General features: G+C 48.4%; 3 protein-coding genes and 1 pseudogene across 16 annotated transcripts; all 4 read right to left on the reverse strand.

The window, feature by feature from the left end:
* Positions 1–6: 6 nt before the first annotated feature.
* LPAR5 (lysophosphatidic acid receptor 5) lies at positions 7–2,732 on the reverse strand. The gene has a single exon (XM_039874163.1). It carries the CDS (start codon positions 2,698–2,700, stop codon positions 1,582–1,584), a length of 1,119 nt encoding a protein of 372 aa, XP_039730097.1. The 5' UTR covers positions 2,701–2,732; the 3' UTR covers positions 7–1,581.
* Positions 2,733–3,988: 1,256 nt separating this feature from the next.
* LOC120611652 (60S ribosomal protein L29-like) lies at positions 3,989–4,723 on the reverse strand (annotated as a pseudogene).
* A 7,218-nt stretch (positions 4,724–11,941) lies between these two features.
* ACRBP (acrosin binding protein) lies at positions 11,942–19,498 on the reverse strand. Its single transcript, XM_039874160.1, has 10 exons — positions 19,456–19,498; positions 18,932–19,150; positions 18,659–18,753; positions 18,051–18,171; positions 16,961–17,429; positions 16,348–16,480; positions 14,229–14,408; positions 13,937–14,104; positions 12,689–12,772; positions 11,942–12,100 (listed from the first exon to the last, which is right to left on the reverse strand). Exons 1-10 carry the CDS (start codon positions 19,496–19,498, stop codon positions 11,978–11,980), a joined length of 1,635 nt encoding a protein of 544 aa, XP_039730094.1. The 3' UTR covers positions 11,942–11,977.
* A 641-nt stretch (positions 19,499–20,139) lies between these two features.
* Positions 20,140–27,283, reverse strand: ING4 (inhibitor of growth family member 4). 14 transcript variants are annotated; one of them, XR_005655254.1, is made up of 9 exons: positions 27,122–27,265; positions 24,392–24,463; positions 22,505–22,671; positions 22,223–22,328; positions 21,940–22,045; positions 21,538–21,685; positions 21,214–21,275; positions 20,467–21,096; positions 20,153–20,364 (listed from the first exon to the last, which is right to left on the reverse strand). XR_005655254.1 is itself a non-coding variant. In XM_039874173.1 (8 exons), the coding sequence occupies exons 1-8, from the start codon at positions 27,156–27,158 to the stop codon at positions 21,057–21,059; spliced, it is 738 nt and encodes a 245-aa protein (XP_039730107.1). In that variant the 5' UTR covers positions 27,159–27,265; the 3' UTR covers positions 20,140–21,056. The 14 variants fall into 14 exon arrangements, 8 of the variants coding, with proteins under 8 accessions (XP_039730107.1, XP_039730104.1, XP_039730102.1 ...); XR_005655252.1 differs by having other exon boundaries at positions 20,182–20,364; positions 21,940–22,048; XR_005655251.1 differs by having other exon boundaries at positions 20,182–20,364; positions 22,214–22,328.
* Positions 27,284–27,706: the final 423 nt, after the last annotated feature.

Below are 27,706 nucleotides of genomic sequence, written 5' to 3' on the forward strand. Positions count from 1 at the left end.
CAGTGAGAGAAACAGGGACAGAAATGCATATAGGACACACCCATGGCAACAACTCCTTCACTAATGCCAGTGTCTCAAGATGTCATAGTGCAAACTCTGCAATCCCTCCCAGCCCCCGACTCCAGTAAAGAGGGAAAGAAACAGTAGGTGGCCCATAAACCAGTCTTTCATTTCCCTTGCCTCCAGCTTGCCAAGAACAGTCAGCCTATTCCTGTCCTCCCCTAGCACTCTAACTTCCCTGTAAATTCTTCTTCTGGCTGTGGCACAGTTCCTTTTCCGTCTCTGGAGAAGCCCCACCCTCTCCTCCTGACTGTGTGACTTGTTCCACCCCGACTTTAGGGCTGCTGCTCGAGGAAGCCCAAGGCAGAGTTCCATTTGGTGTGCAAGCTCCTACTGTCCGCCCCCCCAACCCCAAGCCTTAAGGACTATAACAAGTGATTTATTGAGCATTGCTCTCTCCCATAGCAATAAAAAATACAATGTATATAATGCCCTGGGAAGTTACACAGGAACTCTAATACTTTGGGATAGGTATGGTTCTCAAAGTGCATTCTGGGGACCCACTGTTTGAGGAGTCCACGAGGTCAAAACTGTTTTCATAACACTATTGGGATGTCATTGTCTTTTTCACTCTTATTGTCTCACAGGTATACAGTGGAGTTTTCCAGAGGCTTCATGAAATGTGATATCATTGCTCTCACAGCTAATGGAATGTGTGCTTGTGTATTTCTCTTTATAAAACTTAGTTTTAATTTCTAATATGTTATCAAAAGAATAAAGCATAAGCAAAAGGTCTTTAGAATCCTCAATTTTTCAGTGTAAAGGGGTCTGAGACCCAAAAGTTTTGAGAACTGCTACTTTAGTACAAAGAATTTTTTCCTTATTCTAGATGTAGAAGTGGATGGGGGGAGAATTTAGGACCTAGACTGGAGGAGGTCTTGAAAGGGGGTTGAAAAGACCTCAAAAGGGGAACAGGGACCAAAAGTTTTTGGGGAAAAAACTGAACTCACCGATTTCCCTGCCCCCAACCACCCCATGCTGGGTGTCAGGTCTAAATTGTTACGAGTCTCTAAACAAGAAGGAATCCCGATTTTGTCCGTATCCAATAAACTCTTGTATTATGCCTCAGTGCTGGGCAGGGGAAGACCAGGTGGAAATGAAAGTGGGTGGCATCTATGTCTCTAAGACTGCTGTGGTCTGTCTAAATCCAGGACACCCATTTTCTGCTCCATCTATGTCGGCAGTGTTTCAAGACTCCGCCTCCCACACACACCCCCTCCGTGTCAAGGGCATTTCAGTAATCCTCTGCCTCTGCATTGACAGGCTCATAGCATCACTTCCGACGGACTAAGGGGTCCTCCCTATGCTGACCATCACCAATTTAGAGACATTTCCACCAGCACTCTTCCTTCCCTGTGCCCCTTGCTCCCATACTTTGTTCTTGTCTGCATTAATGCAGTTGCCACTCAGAAGTCCAAGTGTCCGATCCACTTCTCTCATGCGGATACCCTCAAAGTCAGTGAGTGTGAGAGGCGCGAAGGGGTGGGGGTGGGGGTGATCGAGCTAGGGCTCGATGTGCGTTTAGAGGGCAGAATCCCCGGGGCACTGGGTGAAGGGCGTCCCGGGCGTGGAGTGCCTGAGCAGTCCCTGGCTGGCGGCAGCCAGGCTAGTGGTGTGAGTGGTCTCCGCGGGCGTCTGGGTGAGCGCCGCCCCATCCCCGTTGGTGGCCAAGGCCCTGGGCCGGAGCGGAGAGCCCAGGCCGCGCAGCGTGTTGCGAAAACCCTCGGCGCTGAAGTAGTACGCCAGTGGGTCCAGCACACAGTTGGCGCCGGCCAGCAGCACCATCACCATCAGCACCCCGCGCACCTGATTGCGGGCCGCGTGACTCGCCACCACCAAGTTGCTCCGCAGCAGTCCGTAGACGGCCAGCGTGGTGTTGTACGGCACGAAGCACAGCAGGAAGATGACCAGGTTGACTAGCAGGAGCCGCACCGTCTTCCGCCGCCGCCGGCTCTGAGTGGCGTCCGGCCGCGCCAGGGTCCAGAAGACCCGGCCCGACGAGTAGACCACCGCTACCAGGGGCAGCAAGAAGCCCAGTCCCTCGGCCAGCAGCACGAGCGGCAGCAGGCCGCCCTTCCACAGCTCGTCGCTGAAGCTCTCGAAGCACAGGCGCACCTGGATGCCGCGGTAGCTGCAGGGCGAGGGCCTGTGCACGAGCATGGTGGGCACGGTGAACACCAAAATAAGCGCCCACACGGCCAAGCAGAGCAGCCGCGCTACGCGGGGCCGCCGCAGATGGCGCAGCCGCAAGGGATGCACGACCGCGGCGTAGCGGTCCACGTTGATGAGGGTCAGGAAAATGCAGCTGCCATACAGGTTCATCTGGAAGATAGCGCCCGCCGTCTGGCACAGGAGGTCCGGAAAGGGCCAGTAGTGCAGCGCGTAGTAGGTGAGGCGCACAGGTAACGAGAGGGTGAATAGCAGGTCGCTGGCTGCCAGGTTGCACATGTACACGCTGACTACTGAGTGCACGCGCAGTGCGCGCAGGAAGACCCAGAGGGCCAGTGCATTGAGTGGGAGCCCTGCAGCCAGCACTATGCTATACACCACCATGTGCAGGCGGTGGGTGGTCTGGTAGTCAGGACACGGAAAATCAGAGCTGATGATAGAAGCGTTTGCCGAGGAGTTGATCAACATCATGCCAAAGCGTACCAAGGAGCTAGGCTCGGGGCATCATGGGGCACACCAGGGCCCTGGCATTGCGTTCATCTCCAGGGAAGGGCCTGGAGGCTACACAGAGATAATCTCAAAGCAAGTAGAGGCAGGGCATGGGAATGTGGGCTATGGTTGCTGAGCAGTTGGCTGCAAGGAGATGGATGCCTTTGGTGACAGCTTCATCATCTGGAGACCTGGAATAGAAAGACAAACCAAAAGTCAAGATTATGCAAAGACAGGGTTGAAGACACAAATGTTTATCTAGCTAAACTGGCCTGCCTACTTCTTCAGCCTCAAGTCTTTTCCTTATTTTCCAGCCAGCCAGAGTAGCTTTCTGCAGCAGGGCTGTGTAGCATAGTGTCAGACTGCCTGGATTTAAATCGTGGCTTTGCCAATTTGCCTAGTATTTGTCCTCAGAAAAGTGACTTAATCTCTCTGACCTCATTTTTCTTACCTGGGGCGGGGGTGGGGGGAGGAGGGAAGATTCCTTAATTTATGAGGCTGTTAGATTAAGTGAGATGATATACATAAAGTGTTTATGCTATTGTTATCTAATAATTTCTCTCCCTTTCTTCTACAAATACTCACTGAGCCTTTAGAATGTTCCAGGCATTTTCACAGTAGTGAACAAAACAAAGGCCTTGCCCTCACCTACTTTCATTCCTTTGGAGGGAAACAGGTAATAAAGTGCAATCAAACAGGTATTATGTCAGGTAGTGACCAGTACTATGGAGCACCTCCCCGGAACAGGTGCTGTGCTGGCTCTCCATTATTTAAAGAATAAAGTTCAAGATCCCAAGTACAGTACAAAATCCCAGCCTCATTACATCCACTGTTGCTCCTGTGTAGGCTGGGTTTGTGCTCAGAGCACCCTGGTTAGCTTGCTTATTTGACCTCTCTTTCTGTTTCTTCATCTGTAACATGGGGATAATAATATAACAGGGCTCTCATAGGCTGTTTGCACACAACCGCAGTCCTGCTAGGCAGAGTAAGGCCTCGTGAGTTGAGCTTTTCCAGGGGCTCTCCTGGAGGGGCTGACTAGAGAGCTTCCCAGATGGGGTTCTATGATAGGGGAGAGATGGTGGTTTGATAGTGAGGGCTCAAAAGGGACCCTAAGCCCAAGGAGCAGGGCAGTGAGGTGAGGTAGTACCACAGGTGCTGATGAGTCTGGTGGAGAGAGCAGACCACAGCAGCTGCAGTCCTCAGGCAACAGCTGGCAGACCAAGGCTAAGTGGTAGAGAAGCCAGAGGATCCCGCTTTCCTTAATCTCGCAAGGCCACAGAAGCTACCCAGATGCCATCTATTGTGTGTGTGGTAAAATATACATAACTTAATATTTACCATTTAACCATCTTTTTTTTTTATTCTGCCTCAGATTTATTTGTACAAATAGCATAGGACACCAGCCCAAAGCAGACAGCAGCCCAGGGGTCACACCAGTCCTTCCATCCTCACATCAGCAGACAGAGGCTTCTACTCTGGAGCCTTCGTGGGGGGCTGGGCACCTTTGGGAGCCAGAGCCTGAGCCTGAGCTGGAGGCGGAGCTGCTTGGACCTCGGTTTGAGCCTTGGCCTTGGACTTCAGCCAGCAGAGCCTGAGACACTTGGCAATATGGGCGCGAGCACATTTCCCAAGCTTGGGGTGAATGATGTAGGCAAGTCGACTGAGCTTGTGGCTGCCGCCCTTTGGGATCTTGGACTTGACCTCTTTGGGCTTTCTGAGAGCCTTGACAGCCTCCGCACGTGCACTCATGGCATTGGCGTTGCTGGCTTGCATCTTCTTCAGCCCTTTCTTGTTATGCTTCTTGGCAAAGCACATGTTCCTCGGGAACTTGGGGTCCATGCCCTTGAGAGATTCATATCTTTGTGATTTGGGTTTCTTGATGCCATTTTTGTGCCATTTTCAGGACTGGTTGTGCGTGGTCTGGTTCTTGAACTTGGCCATGTCTGCACCGAAGCCCACGGCTCCTGAAGCGTCAGGGCCCATTTTAACCATCTTTAAGTGTACAATTCAGTGGCATTAAGTACATTCACAATGTTATGTAACTATCGCCACTACTTCCAGAACTTTTTCACTATCCCAAACAACTCTGTACTCATTAAACAATAACTGCCCATTCCACCTCCACCACCACCCCTGCCCTCCAGCTGCCAGTAACCTCTATTCTACTTTCTGTCTCTATGTCTTTGCCTATTCCAGATACCTCATATGAGTGGAGTCATATAATAACTGTCCTTTCCTGTCTGGTTTATTTTACTTACAATAAGGTGTTTGAGGTCCATCCATGTATATGTATCAGAATTGCATTTTTTTTATAGCTGAATAATATATTCCATTGTGTGTGTGTGTGTGTGTGTGTGTGTGTGTGTTTACCACATTTTGATTATACATTTATCTGTCAATGGTTACATGAGTTTTTCCACCTTTTGGCTATTGTAAATAATGCTGTTTACAATAGCATGAGCGTCCATGTGCCATCTTTAGGGAGATGAGCGTCCATGTGCCATCTTTAGGGAGAGAAACTGTCCAGAGACCTTGAGCAGTTATCCTAAGATTCTGTAGTTATTTCTTTCGAAAGGAACTGCTTAAATTCTTACATGGGACCAAGTTGTAAACTTGAGTATAAGAAGTTTTCTTTTGGGGTTTTTGTTCGTTTGTTTTCCCTCTAACCACAGCTACCAGCAGTTTAAGACTTGTAAGAGATATAGCAGAACAGTTATCATAGCTGTTCCCAACTGTACTGTAATTAGCTGTTCTTAGTCTGTATCTCCCACTGAACTGTGAGCTCCTTGAGGAAGAGGCTGTGGACTGTGACTTCTTCATCTTTGCATCCCCAGCACCTTTGTCAATAAATGTTGAGTGAAATAGCTGTCATTTACTGATCATTCACCATATCCCAGGGTATTTTACATGCATAATCGCTAATCCAACATCCCCTTGAGGTCAGTGTTTATTCTCATTTTCACAGGAAAGCAAACAGAAGCTCAAGAGCTCAGTTGGTGAGGAGCGAAGTCATGATTTACACCCAGGACTGCCCAGCTCCAAAGTCCAAGTCGTCCAGTGCTGCTTCCATCAAGAGTGGATGGTTGGAGTTGAGGATGCATGGTATACAGAGCACCTGGTCTTTTAGATCTGCCTGTATGAAACCTGTGCCCACAGATAAATTGTTTTACTTCCTCATTTGTCCAATTGATATATACTTTATATCCCACTTCCTTCTTTCTCCCACAGCAAACACCGATAACACAGGCTCATCTCTTCTACACATACAAATATGCCCCTCTTTACTATTTTCCCTTACCTGCTTAAGCACTTAGCTTGCTACTTTGAATTCCTCGGGTTGTTTTATGTCTGTTCATTTCCTCCAACTAGATGATAAAGTCCTGGGTTGGGACCTAGGACTTTTCTTCCGAAGCTTGCTCACATTTCAGTCTCTCTACTTAGCAGGCCCTTGTGGTAGTCATTGGCTGCCTGGCAGGATATTGGCCCCTCCCCCCATGTTTGCCCATACTATAATTCGTTACAGTATCTCTTGTATCAATCCAGGCAACTAACCACTAATTACCCACTCCTGACTATCTTATCCACCTGTATAACTCACTGAGTAAAAGACCATGTCCCTTAAAAGGTGTGTTTGGAAACAGCTTATATTAAAATTTCAATAACAGTTTACACCATACTTACAGTAAAACTTTATCATTCTTAACCATTGCTCGGAAAATCAATAGCTCCTTATAACTGGGAGGCACATACTAGACACTGAATTAGTGAATAAATAATTATTTTCCAAGAATTCCAAGTCTTTCTGTCAACAGTTACAATGTTAAACAGACAAAAATGTATTAGGTAAGCTGCTACTTAAAGTTAAGAATCCTTTAGTAAAGCAGATGGCAATGCTATTCTCATTCCAAAAGAAAAAGTCCTTGGGTTTCTCTATAGTGGAACCTATTTATATATTTAAAAAAAAAAAAATCACCCTTTTCTGACAGACTCACATAGAATGGCCCGAGCTGAGAGTTGAGAGCTGACAAGCCCCTGCCCTGGTCCCCACCCCATCCGCCTGCTTCCCTGGAGCTTCCGTCAGTGGAGCTGGACGGGCGCAGTGCCAGGCCAGATGGCAAAGATGAGAAAACTGCCAAAAAGGAGGCAAACAGGAAATGGAAGGAGGGTTCTAGATGTGAGGAAGGGGCAGCCCTGCCCCCTTTCTCCAATCCTGCCTGGAGGAAGAGGTCAGGTTATGGGGGAAAGATAAGAAGTAAGGAAACAGCAGCTACCCCAGAAAAGGACAGCCACTAGGGTTTCATTTCACCAAGGAGAAGAAGAAACATGATATGGAGGCCCACATAGGCTCAGTCACCTCAACACATGTGGATGTGGTAACATAAGCATACTGCCACACACATGTACCTGAGCCCAGGACACAGAGCAGTATAAGTGCACTGAGATTTACACACAAGATCCCTAGTAATATCCCTAGCAGATCCCTAGCCATGAATGTCTCTACATACTCTGTAACACACAAGTATGTGTATGCATGGAGGCACGGACGATCAGCCCCTGGAGGAAGGTCAGACATAGCCTCTGCCTTAGGGGACCATGGTCTTACACAGACAGGCATGGCCAGACAGCTTCAAGAGCCCATATTCATGCTGATGTGCACAAACAGATCCCAGCCCCAAGGCACTGAGGGGCAAACATGAGGCGGCCCTGGGGACTGCGCCATCCCACATCATCCGCCCACCACACCACTGACACACCAGAGCATGTGCGGCCGCTTTGCTCCTGCCTGCGTCTCTGTCCTTCAGCCTCCCACGTGCACGTTCGGGCCCAGCTTCCTTTTGTCTTAAGGGCCTCTCAGACCTGTCTCATTGCCCTCTGAGCTGGGCTGGGCACCGCTCTTCGCTGAGATAAGCTAGAGGGACAGAGCTATTTTCTGCCATAGGCAGGAAGTGAGAATGAGAGAATAAAAGTGGGGAGGAGGCTCGATCATGATCATTCCCTCTCACCCAAGAGCATGATCCATACAACCTACCCGCGGTATCCACACTTCTGGCATCTGACCAACAGTGCAGACAGGAGCTGAAGACAAAGGAATAGGCAATTTGGGACAATGTTGGGGGCAGAGAGGGGAGGGAAATACCTCTTCTTTGTCCAACTTTTCTGTCTGCCACCCTCTCCGGGCACTTCCCCCCTTGTCCCTTCCACATATTCACCAAATGCTTTGTTTTCTCTCTGACTCCTCTTTTCAGTAATTCACATTCTTTAGAAGTTTGAAAAGAAGGAATCGCAGATCTCCCCACTCCCCTTGCCCCAGACGATCAGCTCTAGAATAGCCCCAATCTCATTTTAAATTCTGGATCGTGGCCAGTTCAGTGTGTCCCACCCATACACCGGGTGCCCTCTAATCTGCCTTGTGAGCTAAGCCCATTTCCTCTGCTGCTGTGCTCAGGCAGCGATTGGGAGGACGCACCCTGTACACACAGACGAGCTTATTTATAAAGACCTCTTGAACCTGAAACTAATATAAAATAATATTGAATGTCAACTGTAATTTTAAAAAAAAAATTTTTTTAAAGACTAAAAAAAATAAAGACCTCTCAATATTTGTATATTCAGACTCCCCAAACGGATCCAAACTGTGCTAAGCCTCCAGCAAAACCTTAATGTGGTCTAAAGGCTTTGTAAAAAGCTCTGTCCCAGAGCTGCTTTGGGGACTCAGATGAGTTCTGCTCATCAGCTTGTCCTGGGTCTGAGAGCTCTGTGGCGTGGAGAGTGTAAGAGGTCACCAGGGTGAGTGATCAGCCTCCTCCTGCCCCAGGGACCATGTTCTTCCCAAGGAGAGGTGCCCGTCTGGCTCAGGCCCCAGGGGGTCATCATGTTCTTTCTCCATATCCTTCCTTCTCCCTAGTCCAGGCCTGCTCTGCTTTCCCCAGCCAAAATTCCTGCTCCAGCCTCCCCACACCTACTTGAACCTGTCTCCTCCTACCTTTCTAATATCATCCTCAGCTGTGTCTTCTCCCGCCCCGGGTATACTGATCTCATCTCTCTCCCTTTTTCTGGGTAAAGGCAGAAAGCAAAGGTGACCTGCAGCTCTATAATTAGTTTCCCCAATGTGGGGATGTCACCTCCTCACCCGCACATCTCCCTCCACCCTGCTTTCAAGAGCTGGAAAATAAAAACAGGAAATAAAGTCTCAATCAAGAGAAGTCACTCAAAAAAAAAAAAAAAAAAGAGAAGTCAGCCATTCTAGCCCTGTGCCCTGAGTGGTCTGCATGCATCTTACTCTTCTTGGGAGCTTGGCTATGTCCCACCTCCAAGACTCCTGCAGCCTTTGACCTCATTGTCCTCGTCCTGAACTCTGACAGCACTGTGTGTACACCACTGGCTTCTGCCTTCACCCTTTCTGCCGTTTCCTTCCCTGTGGGCCTGGACACACAAGGTTTGTGTGTTGGGGTATATGCTGAAGGCAGCAGGGTGGGGGAGAGCTGATGGCATCAGAGGCAGATGGCAGACAGAGCTGGGCTCTAGAGTCTCTGGGTGGTCAGGAGGTGAGGCTTACAAGTTTGTTTCCCACTCGATCCTTGTCTCCCTTTCTCCGTAGGGATATAACTTCAGCTCACCCTAAAAGGAGCTGGAGATACAATCTGGTGGGAGATTCCCTTCTTGTCAGGGAGGCCCCCATTAATATAGGTAATAGATGTGATACAAATGTATCATAAGGCCTTGCCTACCCTCAAATATTTCCCCTACCTGTGCTTAATATGTGAAATTTCATCCTCTTCATGTCACTCACGAGAGTGTCACCACATCCTATCAGAGCATAGGAACATTAGAGACCATCTTGTCTAATCCTATTCTGTAGATGAACGCATTGGGTTAAGGCAGTGTTTTCTCAAACACCCTATTAGAATAATATCCTTTGGTTAGCTGGGAAGGATAACCAAAAGAACATTTGAGTCTGGGAACATGTTCATGGAACTCAATTGGATAAATTCATTGTCATCTAGCAGAGAGCCTGGCCCTGAGAGGTGAGTGGGTGTGGGGGGTTAAATATTAACTGAGAGTGGGAAAAAATTGAAAGACCGTCCCCAGAGGGCTCACCTCAGTGGCCTTGGGATGCCTGGGGTTCAGCATGACAGAGGGGCCTAAAGGGTGAAGGGAGAACACAGCCTCCCCAATATGCCCCAGAGTGGGGCTTTAAGCTTCAGAGGGGCACTCCAGGGTGTGTCCTCTGTCTGACAAGGTCTTTAAGTCTGAGGCAGCACCTTTTAGCTTTTTACTCTATTCAAAAAGGTTTTCAAAAAACAAAACACAATAACAAAAACAAAAAAGAAAAAACAAACAAATAAAAGATCTTCCAGGGTCTAGGGCCCACCCTCACCTCTCTCCCCACCCAGGTCCCCCATTTCTGAAGGAGGGGTGCTACCCCTTGTGCCCTATGAGGTTCAGGCACACCTGTGAAACCCCCGTACCTGTGGCTCTGCGTTGAGCTCTGCCGCTGCCCCAAGCTGGCTTCCGCTGCCTTCTCTGGGCTGGGCTGGGCTGGAAGGACCTGCTTCTGGGGAGGGTGGGGACACACCCGCCTGGGCAGATCTCAGCAGATTCAAGCTCTTCTCACTCACCCAACCCCACATGCGCAGGGAGAGAGAGGAGGAAGCAGTGCCCTCAGCCTCTTCACAGACACGCCAGAGAAGAAAGCTCAGCAGATAATGGCACTTAATCCAGCCCCAACTCTGGCTAAGCAATGACTCCCCCTGCCCGTTGCTCACTCTCCCCCCACCGTTTCTGGGAAGCCTAACTGGCGCGCCAGCCACTGATGTGGTGACTAACCTGCCGGGCTCTGGCTGTTCTCACCAGTTCCCCCTGGGTGTCTCTCTCTTTTAGATCCCTGCAGGTGGTTTTGCTCTTACCATTCATGGCTTAGACCTCACTCTGCCCAGGGCCTCTCTGTGTGTCAGTCAGCTGCGGCTGCTGGGCTCCCTCACATTGCAAAGTACACGTGGCCCCTCCAATGCAGCAGTTACCAGGTTGGGTGTTTCCACCTTACTTCTGCCTCTTATCAAGGTTGTGAGCTGGATACAGGGGTTGGGGAGCTGGGCAAAGAGCTTAGATGTAGCCCCTCTTCACTGCACCCTCAGGCCAAGCCCCTTGTCTTCTGTATCAACAGGGCTGGACATGTTGTCCATGCTTAATACAGAAAAGCAAGTTCAAGTTTCTGAGTGGTACATAAAAAAAGACATTGTGGTCAAATGAGTTTGGGCAACATTGGATTAAACAGGGTTCTCTATCACAGGGCTCCTCAGAGCCTTTAACATGCCATTAAAAGATTGATCATGTGTTGATAATCGAAGTTGGGTGAAGATCGTGCATGGGAGTGCATTATACTCTTCTACTTTTGTGAATGTTTGAATTTTTCCATTTTTTTTTATGTTGTTAGTCACTGTGAATCTATAGGAGAGAGAGAAACTGTACAGTTCCCCAAAAATATATGTCCCCAGAACACACTCTGGGAGATCCCAAGTCATTAAGGCCAGTGCTGGAGTCGCATCTCAATGCATGCGGTCAAGATGCAACCACCTCAACATTCAGACCATCTGGCCCATTATTGGATGTCAAACCTAGAGTTTCCTGAGCTCCAGTCCCCAGCTGTTTCTACCCTTCTGATAAAGTGCAAGTCTTGCCCTCTTTCCCCGGGGTTGGTCCTTCTGGACATGATCTCAGTCAGGCTCTGGCCTTCATCCTCCAGAGGGACAATTCTACATTCACAGCTGAGTTCCTGGGGCCTAGGGCTTCAGAGATGAAGAAGACATGTCTGCCCTCACAGCCCACAAAATCCCTCTGCACCAGCTATGGCCTTCTTCAACCCAACTCTGATTTTTTTAGGGCTTCTTCTCCTGGCAGCTGGCTGCTTTCCTAAGTGCCATTCCCATGAGGGTCTCTTACCTGCGGATGGATTTGTAAGCCCCAGGGGGGTGGAGGGTGGATTCCCATGGGGCACTGTGGCAGTGCTGAGGATGGGATCATAACCAAAATAGGCCACACAGGTTGAAAATAAATACTTTATGCAAAGACGTTCTTTAAGGCAGTGGAGTTCCCATCATGAACCTCTCCAGGACTGCTGTCCCAACCCAAGGAAAATGTGAGTAGGGGTCAGGTAAGAGACCCAAAAGGGGCAGCCTGGAAGCAAATTGACAAATGGAGTCTAAAAGCAATGGAGAATGTGGAAAGGTTGGGGTAGGGTGGGGACAGGACGAACCCCAGCTCATCCGGCTTGGCTTAGAGTCAAGGTGCTAAACTCCTGGCTCCATCGAAGTACAAGGTCCTCGCTTTTGGCTGGGGACAAGACAGTGTAAGTCTCGTTCTGCAGACATCTCATACGGGACACCTACATGGGGATCGGGTACACACAGTCTGTGTCACAGAGCCAGGAGCCAGAGGTGTGGAGGTGGGAGGGTATCGGAAATCCCATAAGAACCAGAGGCGGGCGGGCATGGGCACAGAGCAGGAGAGGGAAGGAGGAAACTCAGATGCGGGTTTTTCAAGCTGCAAGAGACACCAAGTAGCCCAGCCCCCTCCTTTCAGAAATGAGGAGGCTGAGGCTAGGGAAGGAAGTAACTTATCTTGGACCATTGGGTGAGTAATAGCAGGAGGCAAGAGTGAGACCTCAATATCTAATTCCCAACCCAGATGGGGTTCTTCCTGTGGTGTCTTTAGGGCTCTCACTTCTCATCTGCAGCATCCCTCCCGGAACCCTCCAGCCTGGGGGAACCTTGCTTACTCCAAGGCTGGAGGAGTAGAGGAGAGGGAGCACTCTGGTGGAGGCCTCTGTCCTGAGAGACAAGTAGGGAACTGCTCTCCACATCCCTGCTGCTGGGAGGGGTGGGGGGGGCGGTGGCTCAGAACAGACCCAGCCAAGGTAACTGAGTGATTGAGGGGCTTATGGGAGAAGGAGGGGGCAGGGTGAGGGGCTCACCTTCCTATCCCGGTTTCTCATCAAACACTGTTGGCTTTTGAAGGCACAGTAGTTCGGGTACTGCACAAAGTCAGTGTCACAAATCTAAGCCAGGAGCCAGGGATGGGGAGGTAAGATATCAGAAGCCTTACAAGACACCAGCTCTCCAGAGACTGCCCACACTGGCAGAACTGGGGGAAGAGGCGTGACCCTTGAGAACCAGACCTTTCATACCTGGGGTGCTCCCCTCTCTGAGGACTAGGCCTTTGTCCCCTCCGCCTTTCCCATCCCTCTCTCAGTCGTAGTTCAGTTACTAGGTTACTAGGGAGAAGCCAGGAGCCAGAGGTGGGAAGTGGCTGCTCTGCTGGTCAGCTTGCTTGGAAAGCGGCTGAGGAATGGCGATGGGGCAGTGGGGCCCTAAGGGTACAGAACCTGGGAAGGGGGCCCAATTGGTGGCCCAGTCTCATGGAGCCTCCTAGTGATAGGTAAGTGAGGGGGAGGGTGAACACTCTCTAACATGTGACCTTGGGTGAGTCAATTTCCTTTGTGGACCTCGCCTCCCCGCCTATAAATCCAGGGAGCAGAGATAATCTCTGAGACTCCTTCCAGATCTAGGGGCCCAGGAATAAGATCTAAGCAGGGGCCTCTCAGCTCAGAGACCAACCATTTCTGAAGCTGCCCTTACTTTTCCTCGCCTTGATTTTCCCTGCTAAACCAGAAAGGGGGGCCTGGCTCTCAGGTACAACAGGTAGCTCCACAGGGGAGGTAACTTTGGAGAGAGAGGGAGCAAAGCTGATTCCATTGAGCAGAAAAAGCACTGGAAGAGCCGGGAAGAAGACTGTCAGACTGAGGCAGTGAAGCTTCGGATCACAGAGTTGGTGCCCCTCAGGCATCGGCTAGTCATGTGTTGGAGAGATGAGTACAACTGTGGCTCAGAGTGAGAAGTAACCTGACCAAACCCTCTCTTCCAGGCAGGTAACCGGCAGAGCTAGGACCAGAACCTCTGTCTCCTGCCCCCTAGTCCTGTGCTCTCCCAACCCTCTCATTTCCTACTTCTTTGCCAAATACAATCCTGCTCTGTTGTGTATGTGTGTGGGGGGAAGGTGGAGGGAGGTCTATCGGAGAGAGACGGGAGGCTCAGCAGTGAGGACTGGTTCTCAGAAGCCAGGAGCCCAAGCCCCCTTCTACATCCTAGGGCTGCCTAAAGAAACTAACCCAAAGGAAGTGGGGTGAGTCAGGCGGGGCTGAGCTTCGGGGAAAGGCTCTGACCTTGGTAGGGAAATCCCCATCCTGGAAGCTAAGGAATTCAGTCTGGAGCCAGCCAGCAACTCGATTATCTTCACAGCCCTTTGAGGCTAGCCGAGCACACCAGAAGTCCATGCGGAGCCCACCGTAAAATTCCAGCCCATAAAAGTGGCCTGATCGTTTGTTTCCCACCTGTGGCACAGGGGACAGGGGAGAGGTGCACACCCCTGCTCCCCTGCTGGCCTCCCTCCCACTGCCCATATCTGCCTGGAGCCTGAGGCCTCCCCCACTATAGGCTGCCCAGCTAGCTAGGTACCTGGATGCCGATGGACAAGCTCTGAGATGCAAGCAAGGGGCTCATGAAGGGTGTTTTGTGGGAGCTGTCACACTGCTGCCGCTGCAGGTTGGCCTCTGAGTGGCACTGCTCCAGCTTCAGGGAGCAGAAGTCACAGAGGGGACAGGTAGCTGTGTGGCGTCGCCCAAGGCTGTCACAGACCTGGGGCAAGAGTGTGGTTAAGAGGCTGAGGCTGAGACTCTCAGAGCCATCTCCACAAAATGTCTTTGCATTCAGGCTCTTGCGAAAGCTTCTCTGGCTTTTATCCCTCCCCCACCCACCTCAAGTGTTCCTCAAGGACTTTGCCTCAGCTATCTATTCCTTCACCCTCTTCTGGATGATTTATCTCCTTCCAGATATTCTTCATCTCTCTGCAAGAGACATCCAGATCTTTATTATGCTCCAAATCCTCAACTGCCAAGTGCCTGATAGATTATCTACCATCGGGTGACCTACGACTACCCTAACTTAGACTATCTGAATAGGACTCCCAACCACCATCTCCTCTTTCTCTCTGTGCTAATAATAATGCTAATATTTACAAAGAGTTGACACAGGGCTAGGCACCATGGCTATAAACGCTATCATCTCAGTACTCACAAGAACCCTACACTAGCATACGTACTAATAATCTCTCCATTTGACCGATGAAGAAACAGGCTTAGTGAGGCTAACTTGCTCAAAACCACATCTTATATATAGATGGTAAAGCTGAGACAAGATCCAGTCCTTCTAACCTCAAAACCTGTACTCTAAGCACATAGGTTCAAACCTCCGAGTTCTTGGAAGACGTTATAGAGTGGAGCTACCCGTCTCCTCGCTGGGCTCTCCACCCTGTCTGAGTTCTCGGTCTTCTCAGGAGGATCTCTAGTCAATCCCGCCTTCCCCCTTCTCCACCCCATGGGTACAGCCACAGTGCCCAAAATCTCCTACGTCACCTTGTTTGCTTCACACAACAGCCCATAAAGGAAGGCATAGTCATGTCCGTGCCCAAAAATGGTTACTAAATTCCTATTTCCTACCCAATTAAACACAAATGCTTCAGACTGCCATTTGAGATTTTTCACATTAAGACCTTTACAATCTCCTAGACTCTATCTCCTACTGCTTTGGCAAAATGGACTCCTCGTTGTTCCCTTAACCAAGCCCTAAAATCCAGTGGGCTCCTGAACTTCCTACACTTAAAAAGCTCTCTCCAACACTTACCACACCCCTTTTGTAATGCTGCTGAATCCCTTGTGGGCTCCAGGCCCTTTAAGTACAGGAGCAATATGCTCATTCTCCATCCCTCAAGAAACCTCTTTTCTTTCTTGTCTCAGAGCCTTTGTACGTACTATCCCCTCTAACAGGAACCTTCGACTAAGCCCCTTCTTTCACTTGGTTAACTTCTTTTTTCTTCAGGTTTCAGTTTAAACATCAGTTCCTCTAAGAAGCATTTTCTGATCCTCCCAAACACAGTTGTGCTCCCTCCCTTCCACTCTCTCTGCACTTCGTACTTATCCATCAGTGTTTATCCTGTCATGCTGTTCTGTCTGTTTCCTCCAAGAGCTCCCAGACGATTGGATCTATTGTACTCATTGCTAACATCTCCAATAGCTAGTACAGAGTTGGTGCCCGATATTTGTTGAACAAATAGATGGCACGCCAGCTCTCGACAAATGTTTGCTAACTTGTGCTATTTGAATACCTAAAGGACATTTTCCTGGTAAGAGGACTTGCTGGGTGCTGAGGAGACACTGAGACTAGAATCTCTCTACAGATCCCTGGAACAGGTTCTATGACTCCTGTGGAAAGGAGAGCTGCAAAGCCAAGTATTGAAGATGGTGACTTGCATGAGGAGATGACTCAAGCCTAAAAACTCAGAGAGCCGAAGAATGGATTCTGGATTGGAATGGATTCCAGACTAGGTCTTGGGCTTTCTTCCTTTAGGGTGAGCTGGAGATGTCCTTCCAAAGAAAAGATTCCCACTTGAAGAGAATCTCTCCAGGATGCCTCATGTTTTCGGTATCCCTGCTCATCCCCTCACTCCAAAGGCCTAGTAGTGCCTGGCTCAGAGGATACCCAGTGAGAATGTATCCATTAAACAGCATGGTGGGCATACCGTCTTCCCGAAACCAAGAACCTCATCCTCCAAGTGCTTCCAGGCCCTGGCTGTGGGGGTCATGGTACAGGTGTTCTCCATAATGGAATAGCACATCACCAGCAAGGCCTCCACGTGGGGCAGCTGCAGGAGGCTGCAATGAGACAGCACTGACTTGTGGGGATGGGCCAGAGGGCTGGGGCAGGAAATCCCTTCCCCTTCCCTCAGCCTCTATTCTTGGTCACACACGTTCAGCATGCTGGATGGAGCCTTAGAGTCCTCTGGAGCAACTGCCTCCTTTTAAATATGAGGAACTGAGGACCAGAAAGGAGAAGTAACTTCCTAAAAATTACAACGTTAATCAAGGCCAGAGACAAGACCAAGCCCCGAATCCAAGACTGGTAGCTCCAAGTACAGGGCTCATTCCAATATGCCATGTAGAAAATGGGTGTCTAGGACAGTGCTTAAACCAGTGATGGCCACAGAACAAATAAGGCAGGCAATTGTTAGGTGTGCCTGAAGCCCAACCAGGTCTGAGTGGATCTGGAGGTCAAAGGTGGGAAGGTGGGCTTCTCGTTGCCAAATAAGGCAACAGGAAGGGTAAGACTGGTGGGGGAGTCAGAACTTCCTGTACCCGCCAGAGTTTGGGCTTTTCCAGATGGAGTCCTCATCATATATATCATTCATTTCATCCATTTCCTGGGCAGATCGAATGAGCTCCTGGATGTTCTCCAACGTCATAGGCGTAGACTCCACTTCCCGTACCCGAGGAGGGTAAGAGAAAGGCTTAGAAGATAAAAATTCAGCCTGGAACTTGGACTGTGAGTCAGTCTGCAGCTCAGACATGGCCTCCAGTCCCTCCTCTGTCCCCTGTCCTTCCTCCTGCTTCCCCTCCTCCTCCTGTTCCTCCTCCTGCTCCTCTTGCTCCTGCCCTTCATCCTGCTTATGTTCTTGTCCTTGCTCCTGTTTGTGCTCCTGCCCTGTATTCTGCTTATGTTCTGGCCCTTTCTCCTGGCCTCCCAGGGACAAGGAGGACTGCAGCAGCTCCTCCACATTGTTGTTGAGCCGCTCAGGCCAAGGCTGGAAGGCCTGCCGTTCTGTGGCTGCAGCAGGGTTTGGGAGGGGCCAAGAAAGAAAAGGAAAGGGATGGTTAGCTTTCTGGTCCCTCAAATGTCTTTATTCATAGAGACACACATAAATAAACACCAAGACAGAAGAAAGCAGCCTAAATCACACTTATTCACACAGTCAAGTATAAAAGACACAGAAAAGACTACGGATATCAAAATAGTATTACCATGGTGATTGTGATATTGGTGGTATGTCACCTTTCCACCTCCCTTACAAGTGCCCCTGTTCCTTATCTCCGACCTCAAATACCACCTATTGTCCCTCTCACTTAGGAAACACCACATACTCTGAATAACAAATCCTTTCTAGCTTACAAAAGTCCTAGAGGGCTTCCGAACACCGGAATGTTTTGGAGAGTTAGGAAACATGGATTCATTGCAGACTTGTTAAGTAATGTCAGAAGATATTCTGGGACAGGAAAGCTCTAACTTGTATTCATAAAAGCAGGCTCTCCCTTATGTAAAGGGATGCCTGCCCCCATCTCCCACCCTCGCTCTACATTCTTCCCATTTCTCTACCACTGATGCCTTAAATCCTGGGTTCTGGAATTTGTGGAAGGAGTTACTCTCAGGTGCTGGGGAGGGGGGTCTCACCTGTGATATGGGCTGACATGGGGGAGGTCATTGTGGTGAGTGGAACTTCAGCAGAAGAAGAGTCTATCTCCTTGAGAGTGTTAGGTGAGAGAATTGAGACTGGCTGGGAGCATCGGACTCTCTGCAAGAAGAGAAGGAATGTGGGAATGCCTTTCTCAAAGGGTGGACTTCTACTCCAGCTTATTCCTCAGTCCCTTTTCCAGCACGCCTTCTCTTTCACAGTTCCTGGACAGGGATGAAGGGACATGGTCTCTGGTGGAACCCTCTAGACCTGAGAAAGGGTTCTCCTGCAAGATAAAACTCCCTGTCTGGGCCACACCCTTGCCATCAGTCTTTTGTGTTTGACTTGAATGAAATCACTGACCATGAGAAGAAATGAAAGGGTTTATCTCTTTGCCTCTTCCCATCCCTCTTCCCTCCTTTTCTTGCACTAACAGTATTGTTATGACAGTCTGAATACCAAAAGTGAGACTGTACTCATACATAATCTGGGTAAATAATTGGCAAAGTGGCCAGGAGGGAAGATCTAAGGATGGCCCTCCTGGAACTCTTCCTCAGCTCCTCACTCGGTCCTGTGACATCGGATCCACCTTTGTCCTGGGCCTTACCTTGGCATAGTAGACATGGTTGGAGCAACGGTACTGAGTAAACTGGCAGAAGGATTCAAACCAGGAGGCATAAGGAAGGTCGGAGCAAACAGCGCCTGAGAAGGGTCAGGGGTGGAGAAGGTGAACACACAAGGGAGAGCTCTCTTCTGGAGAGGGCAGTGGGCACCCTGGGTCTGGAGAGTGGAGAATGTGGGCGCAGGGTTAGAGGCCAGCCATATCCTTCCCTTGTTTCCAGTGAGCACGGGGCTGCCCACTAATCAGTCGAGCCCTCACCGTCGGGCACCAAGCCGTGATTCTCATATTGGTCCAACTGGACGAGGGTGGGGTTCCGGCAGCCGTGGGTAGCACGGAGACGGCAAGTCGTCTCTGCCTTCCAGGTAGGGGTCAGCAGTGCAAAGAAGCGTTCATATTCGGTGGGAGAGAGAGGGCTGCCTGGAGTGAAGGTCGAAATTGAATCCTGGGCTGGGGTAGTTGACGGAGGCAGGAACAACACTGCAGGGCGGGGAATAAATGAATGGATGGACCGAACTCCAAAACCTTCTCTGGCCCGGGACAGACCCAGACTGGGCAGTGGAGCCCCTTGCAAATTAGAAACCGGGGAGGGGGCGGGGGCGGTGGGGATGACAGGGGCAGAGATTGAAGCGAGCCCATAGCAGACAGGGGAGGAGCTCAGTCAGAAGCTAGGGAGCACATCCAATGCGACCTCCGTGAGAAACGTTTCAGAAACATTAAAGGAAGGATTCTCCGGAGGTAAAGGACCAAGTCTGGGGAATAAGAGACTGAGTGGACTCTCTCACCCTTCAGGAGTGAGAGAAGGAAGCCAGCGGTGAGCTTCCTCATGGCCCCAGACTATCCGCTTGCGTTTCCTGGACCAAAGCGGCCTCTAACGGGCCTAGCCAGAGAGAGCCAGCGGCGCGGGCTAGCAGATGGGGAGTAGAATAGGCGGCCCCGACGTCACAAAGGGCTGGGGGCGGGGCCTCAAAAACTGACGCGGGGAGCTTATGGATCCTCCCTGTCATATTCCAGCTGGATAGATGATGGCAAAGGTTAACACTGACGCAGTACCTTTGATGGAATAGTTCTATGTGTGCATCACCTTATTTCATTTCTAAGGTAATCCCGTAGAGTGGATACCATTATGCCCATTTTATAGATGACGAAACCGGGACTTCCAGAGACAATTTGCTCAATAGGCAGTGAAGCCTAGATGTGAGCATAGGTATGTTTCTGGGGCTGCTGACATGGAATGTGCAAAACAAAGTCAGAGCCTACCTGGGTAGGAACCAGAGGGGAAGCCTCCAGGTAAGAAATTAGCCAAAAGGGGTAACAAGAGCAACGTTTGGGTGAGGGGGAGCTCAGGTAAGAAGGGCTAAGTCTACTCAAGTATTTTCCCAGTGGGAGGTGAACAAGACAATCCACAGGCATAAGGGAAAAAAACATGTTTTTATGTTTTGTATTTAAAATAAGAAATCAAGCTAATATTTAGTATAATAGTACATGTATAAAACACAAAGACACATTTATTGGAAATTAAGTGAAAGATGTTTTATGGAGAAAAGATGCACAATTTTTAAAAGTTTTGGAAACCCCTGGTCTGAGGCACATCCCTCAGCCAGCTTTGTCCTTCCTAAGTTGAGAAGTTGTGGATTCTGGTGCACTTCTGGTTCCATGTCTTGTCCTACTTCTGGCATGTCATCCTCCCGCCTCTTATCCAACCCAGAGGATGCAAAAAAGCTTAGCACATATACTAAAATGGTGTCTCTACAAAAAACACAGCAGGCCAACAGGTACAGCTTTTATTCACCTACCCAAGTTCCTTTACATGTGACTTATCTGCATTCCACCTTGCCCCCTCTCCCATTCACAAGGCCAGGATGAATCCTCTTGGCACAGGGGAAGGGGTGCCCCTTCAACTAGGGCCACAGCCCAGATAAGCTGAGGGAGCCCCCACCATGGAAAAAGCAGGAAGAGAATGATGAAAGTTTATTACACCGTAGCTCCCCACACATGGGGAAAGGGGAATTAGGAGGGCTGGGGTAGTGCCCTCCTGCTACTGCCCCAGTCCTTAAATACAAAGCAAGGGGAGTAAAGAGGATCATCCCTCAGAAATACAGCACCAACCTCAGCATAGAGGCAAAAAGACAGCGGGCAAGACCACTTCCCTCTGAAGGGGGTGGGCTGAATGAGAGCACATACCCTTAGTGGCTGCGACACCCCTCCCTACCAGGATTTGGATGCAGCCTCAGCACCAGGAGTGGGGAGAGGGGAGGAGAAGGGATGACAACACTGCACCATCCACTTCTCCCTGAACCCCCAGGCCCCAGCACAGGCATTCCTCTCCCCACTAGCCCAGGTCAGGGGATGTAGAAGAAACTGTGTTGGAATCCAAGGCCCTTATCTATTTCTTCTTCCGTTCTTGGGAGCAGCGCGGGCAAAACCTACAAAGGAATGAATAGAACTGATAGAGAAGGGGAGAAGGAAAGTGAGTGAAAGGGGGAATGCTCTCTGCTGTACAGCTTAGGGACAGTCCAGCTCCTACCACAACTCTCACTCACCATTTCCCCCGAGGCTTGGTGGTCAACCCCACACAGGCAAAGTGGAACCACTCTATGGAACACTAGAAAAGGAAGAAGATGGCAGAAGCAGAAGTCGGGCCAGGGTGAGGCAGAAGAAAGAAAAGAAGCCTCTGCCCTCTAGATTCCTTAGGAGTATTCCCTATCCGGTCCCTATGGAGAATTCTTAGAGGTCCCAAGGCCAAACAACTCCAACTGCCTTCCTCCTATCCTAAAGTCCCACTATTTAACCATTTCCCCCCTTTTGTTCTCACTCTCCCTTTAAGTCCCCCAGAACCCCACATCCTGAGGCAAAACGGATCTCACGTCAGGGTTGTCACAGCCAATCATCTCTCCATAGGAGACCTGGTGACAAAGGCAATAGGTGGGTTCGTTGGGATCCACAGGCATATCCAACACATCAGAGGGGTGGACACTGCCAAAGGTCACTGAGGGCATTCCATACTCAGGACTTCTGCATGCCAAGAGGAAGAGAAAGTGTCATCTTCAGGAAGGGAAGCTATAACTTGAGGCTCTCAGAGGTGATCCAAGGAGATCCTGGTGGGGCAAGTGATTTGGGGCTTCTCCTCTGTCCAGCAGATGCCAAAATGATAAGAAGAGTTACCGGCACAGAAGACAGAAAGTGGCAAGGGGTGGGCTGTGTGGAGTGGGAGTGGATGGTGGGAGAGAAGAGTGTCTCATCTGACAAAGTGCTCCCGATACACTCACGTGCGCACAAGTTTTAACTTCTTCTGAGCAGCCTTGGGGGCTTCTTCATCTGAGTTTTTCCCTTTGGAACGAGCACGGGCGGCTTTCTTCTCCTTTTGAGTCCGGCCTTCTGGGAAAGAAGGGGAAAGCCAGAAGGCAAAGAGACAGAAAGATGGGTTAAGTCCTCCTTCTTCCCTCTCTTTCTAACCTGGTGCCCTTCCCTCATAGCTGAAGAGCTGGCTTCTTCTCCCTCTGAATCTTCGCCCCGCCTCTCAGAGCCCGCCCCCCTCCTCACTCTTTTTGCCTTTGCTGGAAGAGCTGTCATAGTCACTTGACTCAATCTGCTTCTCCTTCAAATCAGCCTCAAATCGGGCCAGGTCTGTGTCTAGTCGCCGAATGTGTTTATCCACCTGGGTGGGAAGGAAGAAGGAAAAGGTAAAAGTCTGGTTCCAATGAAAGAAAATAGTCTAATGCAGATTCTATGGATCACCCAGACCCAAAACAGATCCCAACACAGCTGAAGGAGGGGTCTAAGACCCCAAGGAATAGACAGGAGGTAGGTGGGGAGCCATGAACAGGGCCATACCATCTCATAGGTCTGCATGGCAAGCTGCACCTTGTCGTCACCAAATTCCTTGCACTTGCCATAGGCTTCCTGGATCTGTTTGAGAAGGGCCAATTTTTCCTCGGAGCTCAGGTTGCGGGCGCTACTCATATACTCAGTGGCCAACTTGTCAATTTCAGCCTTTAGGTCTACAACAGAGAGAGGCCTGGTCACCATGGCCCCTGAGTGGCTAGGTGAAACACACTTCTTCCTCTTGTTCTTGGACCTTTTCCATTGACCATAACCTTCGAACTAAAATGTACTGAACGTTCACAGGTACTGTGCCATGTGTTCAAGTAATACAACATATTGACAATATTTGTTTAAAGATGACTTCGGGTGCTGAAAACATTGCTACCAGAGTTGGAACTTAAATTATTGAAACATAATGAGGGATCCTTTATATACAGCACTAATATGAAGTATACTTTCGTTGATACCTGAAGATGTTTCTTTGCAAGGCTTGCTGCTGCTTCGTGAACCATGAATTTTGTCTCAAAAGCCAGCTGGTTTCTTATCTCAAAAATATCCCACAACAACTCCAAGTGCTGTAAACCAGGCTGGGTCATCTGATGCTGCTGGCTTCCAGGTCTGTGCACCTGTATCTCTTCATTTAAAATGAGGCCCTAGTTCATTTATGTAACAGTTCTTCTACTTACTTTCCACCCTATTTTACTCATCATTTGCAACTTGTTTATATTTCTCCTCATATTTTTTTCGTTTTCTTAGATATTGCTCTAAACACTTCAATATCGGAAGGCTGGTGATGTCCAAAGACACTGACTGCAGATGTCTGCCTCCTAATATTTGGTAGGGCTCACAAAAAATATCGATGGAAAGAGACAGAAGCATGACTGTAACAGAGTGCAGTGACAGATAACAGGGAGAACTATGCACACATGATGTTTATGTCCTACCTGTATGAGGCCCTTGGAGGATGCTGAAAAAGCAAGTAGTTTGATAATCTCCAACTGATCTTTCTGCGCATCAACTTAAGAGTTGGAACTGTACTGTAAAGCAAGCAAGCTGGTTCTCGGAATCTGGCAGGCAGTTCTCAGGGGCCTACATCCAGGATTTTAGATGATGGTTCACCTTTTCATGAGTAAGCTTATCCAGAGTAACTTAAATCAGAGTTTTAGGTATTCTAACACCAGCTCGTTACATCCCTGAGCATGGCTACATAAGGATGGAAGATGAGATCTATATATCCTTCAGCGGGTATATACGGGGATAGCTCCAACAGATATCTTTGACCTTGAAGAGACCAACATTCCAGTGTAACCTCAGGCTCCAAGTGAATGCCTCAATGAAGCTAAACTTGCTCAACATCCAACGAAGGCCACAGATGGTATCCGGTGCTTCTGTAAGTTTGAAGAATACAGTGTAGAGATCCTGAATTTAATGGCTGATTTTCCTTCTTTTTTTTTTTCTCTTTAAGAACTTCTCATACAACAAAGCTCCTATTTACCAACATGAGTTGCAGTCCAAAGTCACAATGAATTTTTTGACAGTAACATTAACAATCCAGTGGAGTAGAAGGATTCTAACATTCCTATAAATATATTGAATATAGAGAACAAAAATGATTCTAGAGTTGACTGCGGTTTGTTGAATTCTTCTTGAGAAAGATATAAAGAACATAGCATCTCTGAATTCTTGAGGCATTGTTGCAATACTCCATTTGTTATAGAAAAGTTGGTATAGAAATGCAGATCTTCATTACTCTCCTTTAAGAAATGCAAGGGAGTAAAAAAAAGAGAGGAAAGCTACAGTTCTCCTGATCAGACCAGATGATATGGGACCACCAAACCAAAAAAGAAATGATCACACACTCAGTATATACACATGGACTCCTGACTTTGTACGTACCCTCTGTTCTTTGGTCCAGGTCCCTCATGAGCTGAAAGTTTCTCTGCAGTTCAAAGGGGAGGTTTTCAATACCTAGAAAGAAGAGAAATAGAATCACTGGACTTCATAGGCCTTATGGCTGCTTTTAAAGTACAGGTTCGAAACCAGACTGTTTTCCCTTCTTTGAACCATTGGATGTATCTGGGAAAGCATTCATCATTCCTTTCTCAGAAGAGGCTGTGTCTGCCTCTCTACAACCAACCTCCCCATCTCTGTACGGCTTTCCCACCCCTTCTCCTTCCAGTGACCTCACTCTACAAACGAGCCCTTCCTTTATTTTCAATCTCTGCCTCCAACTTCTTGCCCTCAAGTTACAAATCCCTTCCTGGTAGCCTCCATCACTCATCATACACATACTTCCATCTGTTCTCCATACAGTAGCTAGAACGTTCTTCTAAAAAACGCAAATCTGATCAAGTCACTCTCCTGCTTAGTAACCTCGTTACTTACTATCGCACTATTCCTAGTCTTATTCTGCACTTTCCGACTCTTGCTTACCTCACACCAGTCTTAACTCATGTCAGTCCCCCTTTGTGCTCTGATCATATTGGCCTTCTCTGAGAATATTGGAACTTGCCAGCATTCTTCCTACCACTTGGCTTTCCACATCCTGCTCTCTCTGCCCGCTCGGTCTTCCTCATCCCACCTCCACCATACCTCTTGGCCTACTAAATTTCTGTTCATTCTTCAAAGTTCAGCTCAACGAGTACCCTGGATTATGCTGTTGTTATTATATATACATATATCTCCTTCTTGGCACTTATCTAGCTATAATTAAATAATCAATTGTGTAATTAGTTATACAGTTTCGGTATCTGTCTCCCTCCAGAAGGGCTGGGCATGCCTGTCTTCTATTTCCCTAGTGTTTAGAACTATGACTTGCATGTAAAGGGTCCACAATAAATACTTGAATAAAAGCATGAATAATTAAGTCTCTTCCATAAAAGAAAAATCTCTTTGCATGCCTCCACTGCCTCAGGTCCACCACCATTACTGAGATTACATCACCTATGACTTATCAAAGCACATGATCTGTGATTAGTCCTATGCTAAAATACATATCTGTAGCAGCTGGTGTAATTTTTTTCCTCTTGGGATTCCAAATCTCATGATATACTTATTGGTAATTCCAGCAGTGATGTTTCCATAGCCTGTCCCTTAAATGTTAATGTTTTCTTGAGATTACACTTTAATCCTCTCATTTGCTCACTTTTTCCCCTGAATGATCTTGATCTCACTCATTCTCTTGGATACAATACCATTCAAATGCTTAAGTTTAAATTGAATTAAATATATTGCTGTTACTCCTTGCCTTGAATTTTCTATCTTGTTGATGATATACTGTCTACCTCACGTACTAAGCAGGAAAGTCAGTCACCTTAGATCCTTCCTTCTCTCACTATTCAGTCATTCAGTCAGTCTTGTTATATTTAACTCCTAAACACTTCTCATTCTCTGAGATCAGGCCCACATCTCTGACCTAGACTGCTATCACTAATTGAGCTCCCTATTGCTAATGTTATCATGCTCCAATTTATCATACGTTATTTTTTTTTACAAAAATCTCTATTTAAAAAGTCTGTTGGTTCCTCACTAACGTGCAAGTTTCTTAGCTTGGCTTTAAAAAATCTTGCACAATCTAGTCCAAGCCTCTTTCTCAAGTCTCACTTCTCAATCTTCCACCTTAGAGTCTTACATATCAAACACTCTGACCTCACTTTTCCCTGACCTTGCCACAAACCCATCATAATACTTTTGTTAATGCTATCCCCAACCTGCAAATCCCTCTTTCCACCCTGGCAAATAAACACTTCATCTTCAAGACTATTCGAACATCACATTCTCCGTAAAGCTTTACCTACATCCTTAGGTAATTAACCTCTTCAGTGTTACCAAGTGTTCTTTGAATGTATTTCTAGTATTTCACTTATCACATTGTTTATATTTATTAACAGAATCTGTTTCTTACTAGACTATGAACACTTGAGGGCAGGTGCTGGGTCTTATTGATTTTTGTATATCCTCAGTACTTGCCATTACGTCTAACCCATTGCAGGCCCTCAATAAATAAATGAATGAATGAAGGACTCCCAACACTAAGATAAATGTAAGTGCATAGGGTTACAAGCTTTGTGAAGGGGTAGGTTACATAAGTGGCATAAACATAACACAAGATTTGCATTTGATAGGAATTTGATCTTTACTCCGAGAAGCGTTCCATTCATCATCTGACAGTGGTCACAACCCCCCATCCCCAAGAGAAGCCATTTCTGAGAAAGAATTAAGCGGGGAAGCTGCGAGGTCTCTGTCACTGCTCCAAATAGCAGTGGGTGATATACTAAAACGACCGATTCTAAACGATTTGGAGAAAAAATATACCTTGAGGCTGGAGACCCTGAAGATGGGGGCAGCAAATACCTTCCCGGCTATACCTACTAGCCCTTCAAGAGACATCCCTTAGCCCCATTGTGCAGCCCCTCCCTCATCTACATCCAAAAGCCAGGCCTAGATCCTGCTGCCCCGCCCCCTCTTTCTTCATACCCTCCAATATTTTTTCTCCCGGAACCCCTTCACAATTGTGACCTTGTAACCACAGGGACGGGACTTCGGGGACATAGATCTCCTCAGCCCGATTCCCTCCCCCCACCACCACTCTGTGACCCCTGACCCCCTCCTCCAGCCTGCTCTTACTGTCCAGATAATGTTCCAAATACATCCCCGCAGCCATCTTGAAGCAAAACAAAGCAACTTCCGATCCGCCCCGGAAGTGGCTGAAATGCGACAGGCGCTGAAGCTATTATTCTTGGGTTAAGGCCTTTCCGCCCTTAAAAGGAGAAGTTCCGCCCTTAGTAAATTATCCACTGGGACACATCCGCCCGATATTGACTCTTGTCCTTTTGCGTAAGTAGCCAAGGCCGCCCGTAATGAGGCACCTTGAAGCAGCTTGAGTTCGCTTCCGCCCTTACTGAGCCCCCATACGAGACTGACCGTGGCAGGCATGACGTCATTGGAGGTCGCCATTTTGCATCCTCTATCAAACTTTTTTTCCCTCCAAAACGGGAATGTGCGGTAATGAAGTAAAAAAACCTCCCAAACTTGTCTCTTTAGGATTGTTGTCCATAAATATCCCTTTTCAGTAACTGGAGAATCTTTCCCTTTTGCTAAATATAAATCTGGTGGTGACTAGGGCAGGTCCCAGCTGAATCAAGGCTTTCTCCAAGGTAGCAGTTTCTAATGAAGTTGGGGAGGCAAATCACATGTTGTGAGGTTTAAACT

This window comes from Pteropus medius, unplaced genomic scaffold (assembly GCF_902729225.1).
Source record: "Pteropus medius unplaced genomic scaffold, Ma_sr-lr_union100, whole genome shotgun sequence".
NCBI lineage: Eukaryota > Metazoa > Chordata > Mammalia > Chiroptera > Pteropodidae > Pteropus > Pteropus medius.

Excerpts from the sequence above, each read along its gene's own strand:
- LPAR5 (XM_039874163.1), bottom strand. The coding sequence starts at position 2,700 with ATGATGTTGATCAACTCCTCGGCAAACGCTTCTATCATCAGCTCTGAT.
- ACRBP (XM_039874160.1), bottom strand. The coding sequence starts at position 19,498 with ATGAGGAAGCTCACCGCTGGCTTCCTTCTCTCACTCCTGAAGG. Across the intron at positions 18,754-18,931 it reads TCACGGCTTGGTGCCCGACG|GCGCTGTTTGCTCCGACCTT; the intron begins GTGAGGGCTCGA and ends GACCCTTCTCAG. Across the intron at positions 14,105-14,228 it reads GCTTGTCCATCGGCATCCAG|GTGGGAAACAAACGATCAGG; the intron begins GTACCTAGCTAG and ends CCTGTGCCACAG.
- ING4 (XM_039874167.1), bottom strand. The coding sequence starts at position 27,158 with ATGGCTGCGGGGATGTATTTGGAACATTATCTGGACA. Across the intron at positions 24,464-27,121 it reads TTTGGAACATTATCTGGACA|GTATTGAAAACCTCCCCTTT; the intron begins GTAAGAGCAGGC and ends TCTTCTTTCTAG. Across the intron at positions 22,329-22,504 it reads CCATGCAGACCTATGAGATG|GTGGATAAACACATTCGGCG; the intron begins GTATGGCCCTGT and ends CTTCCCACCCAG.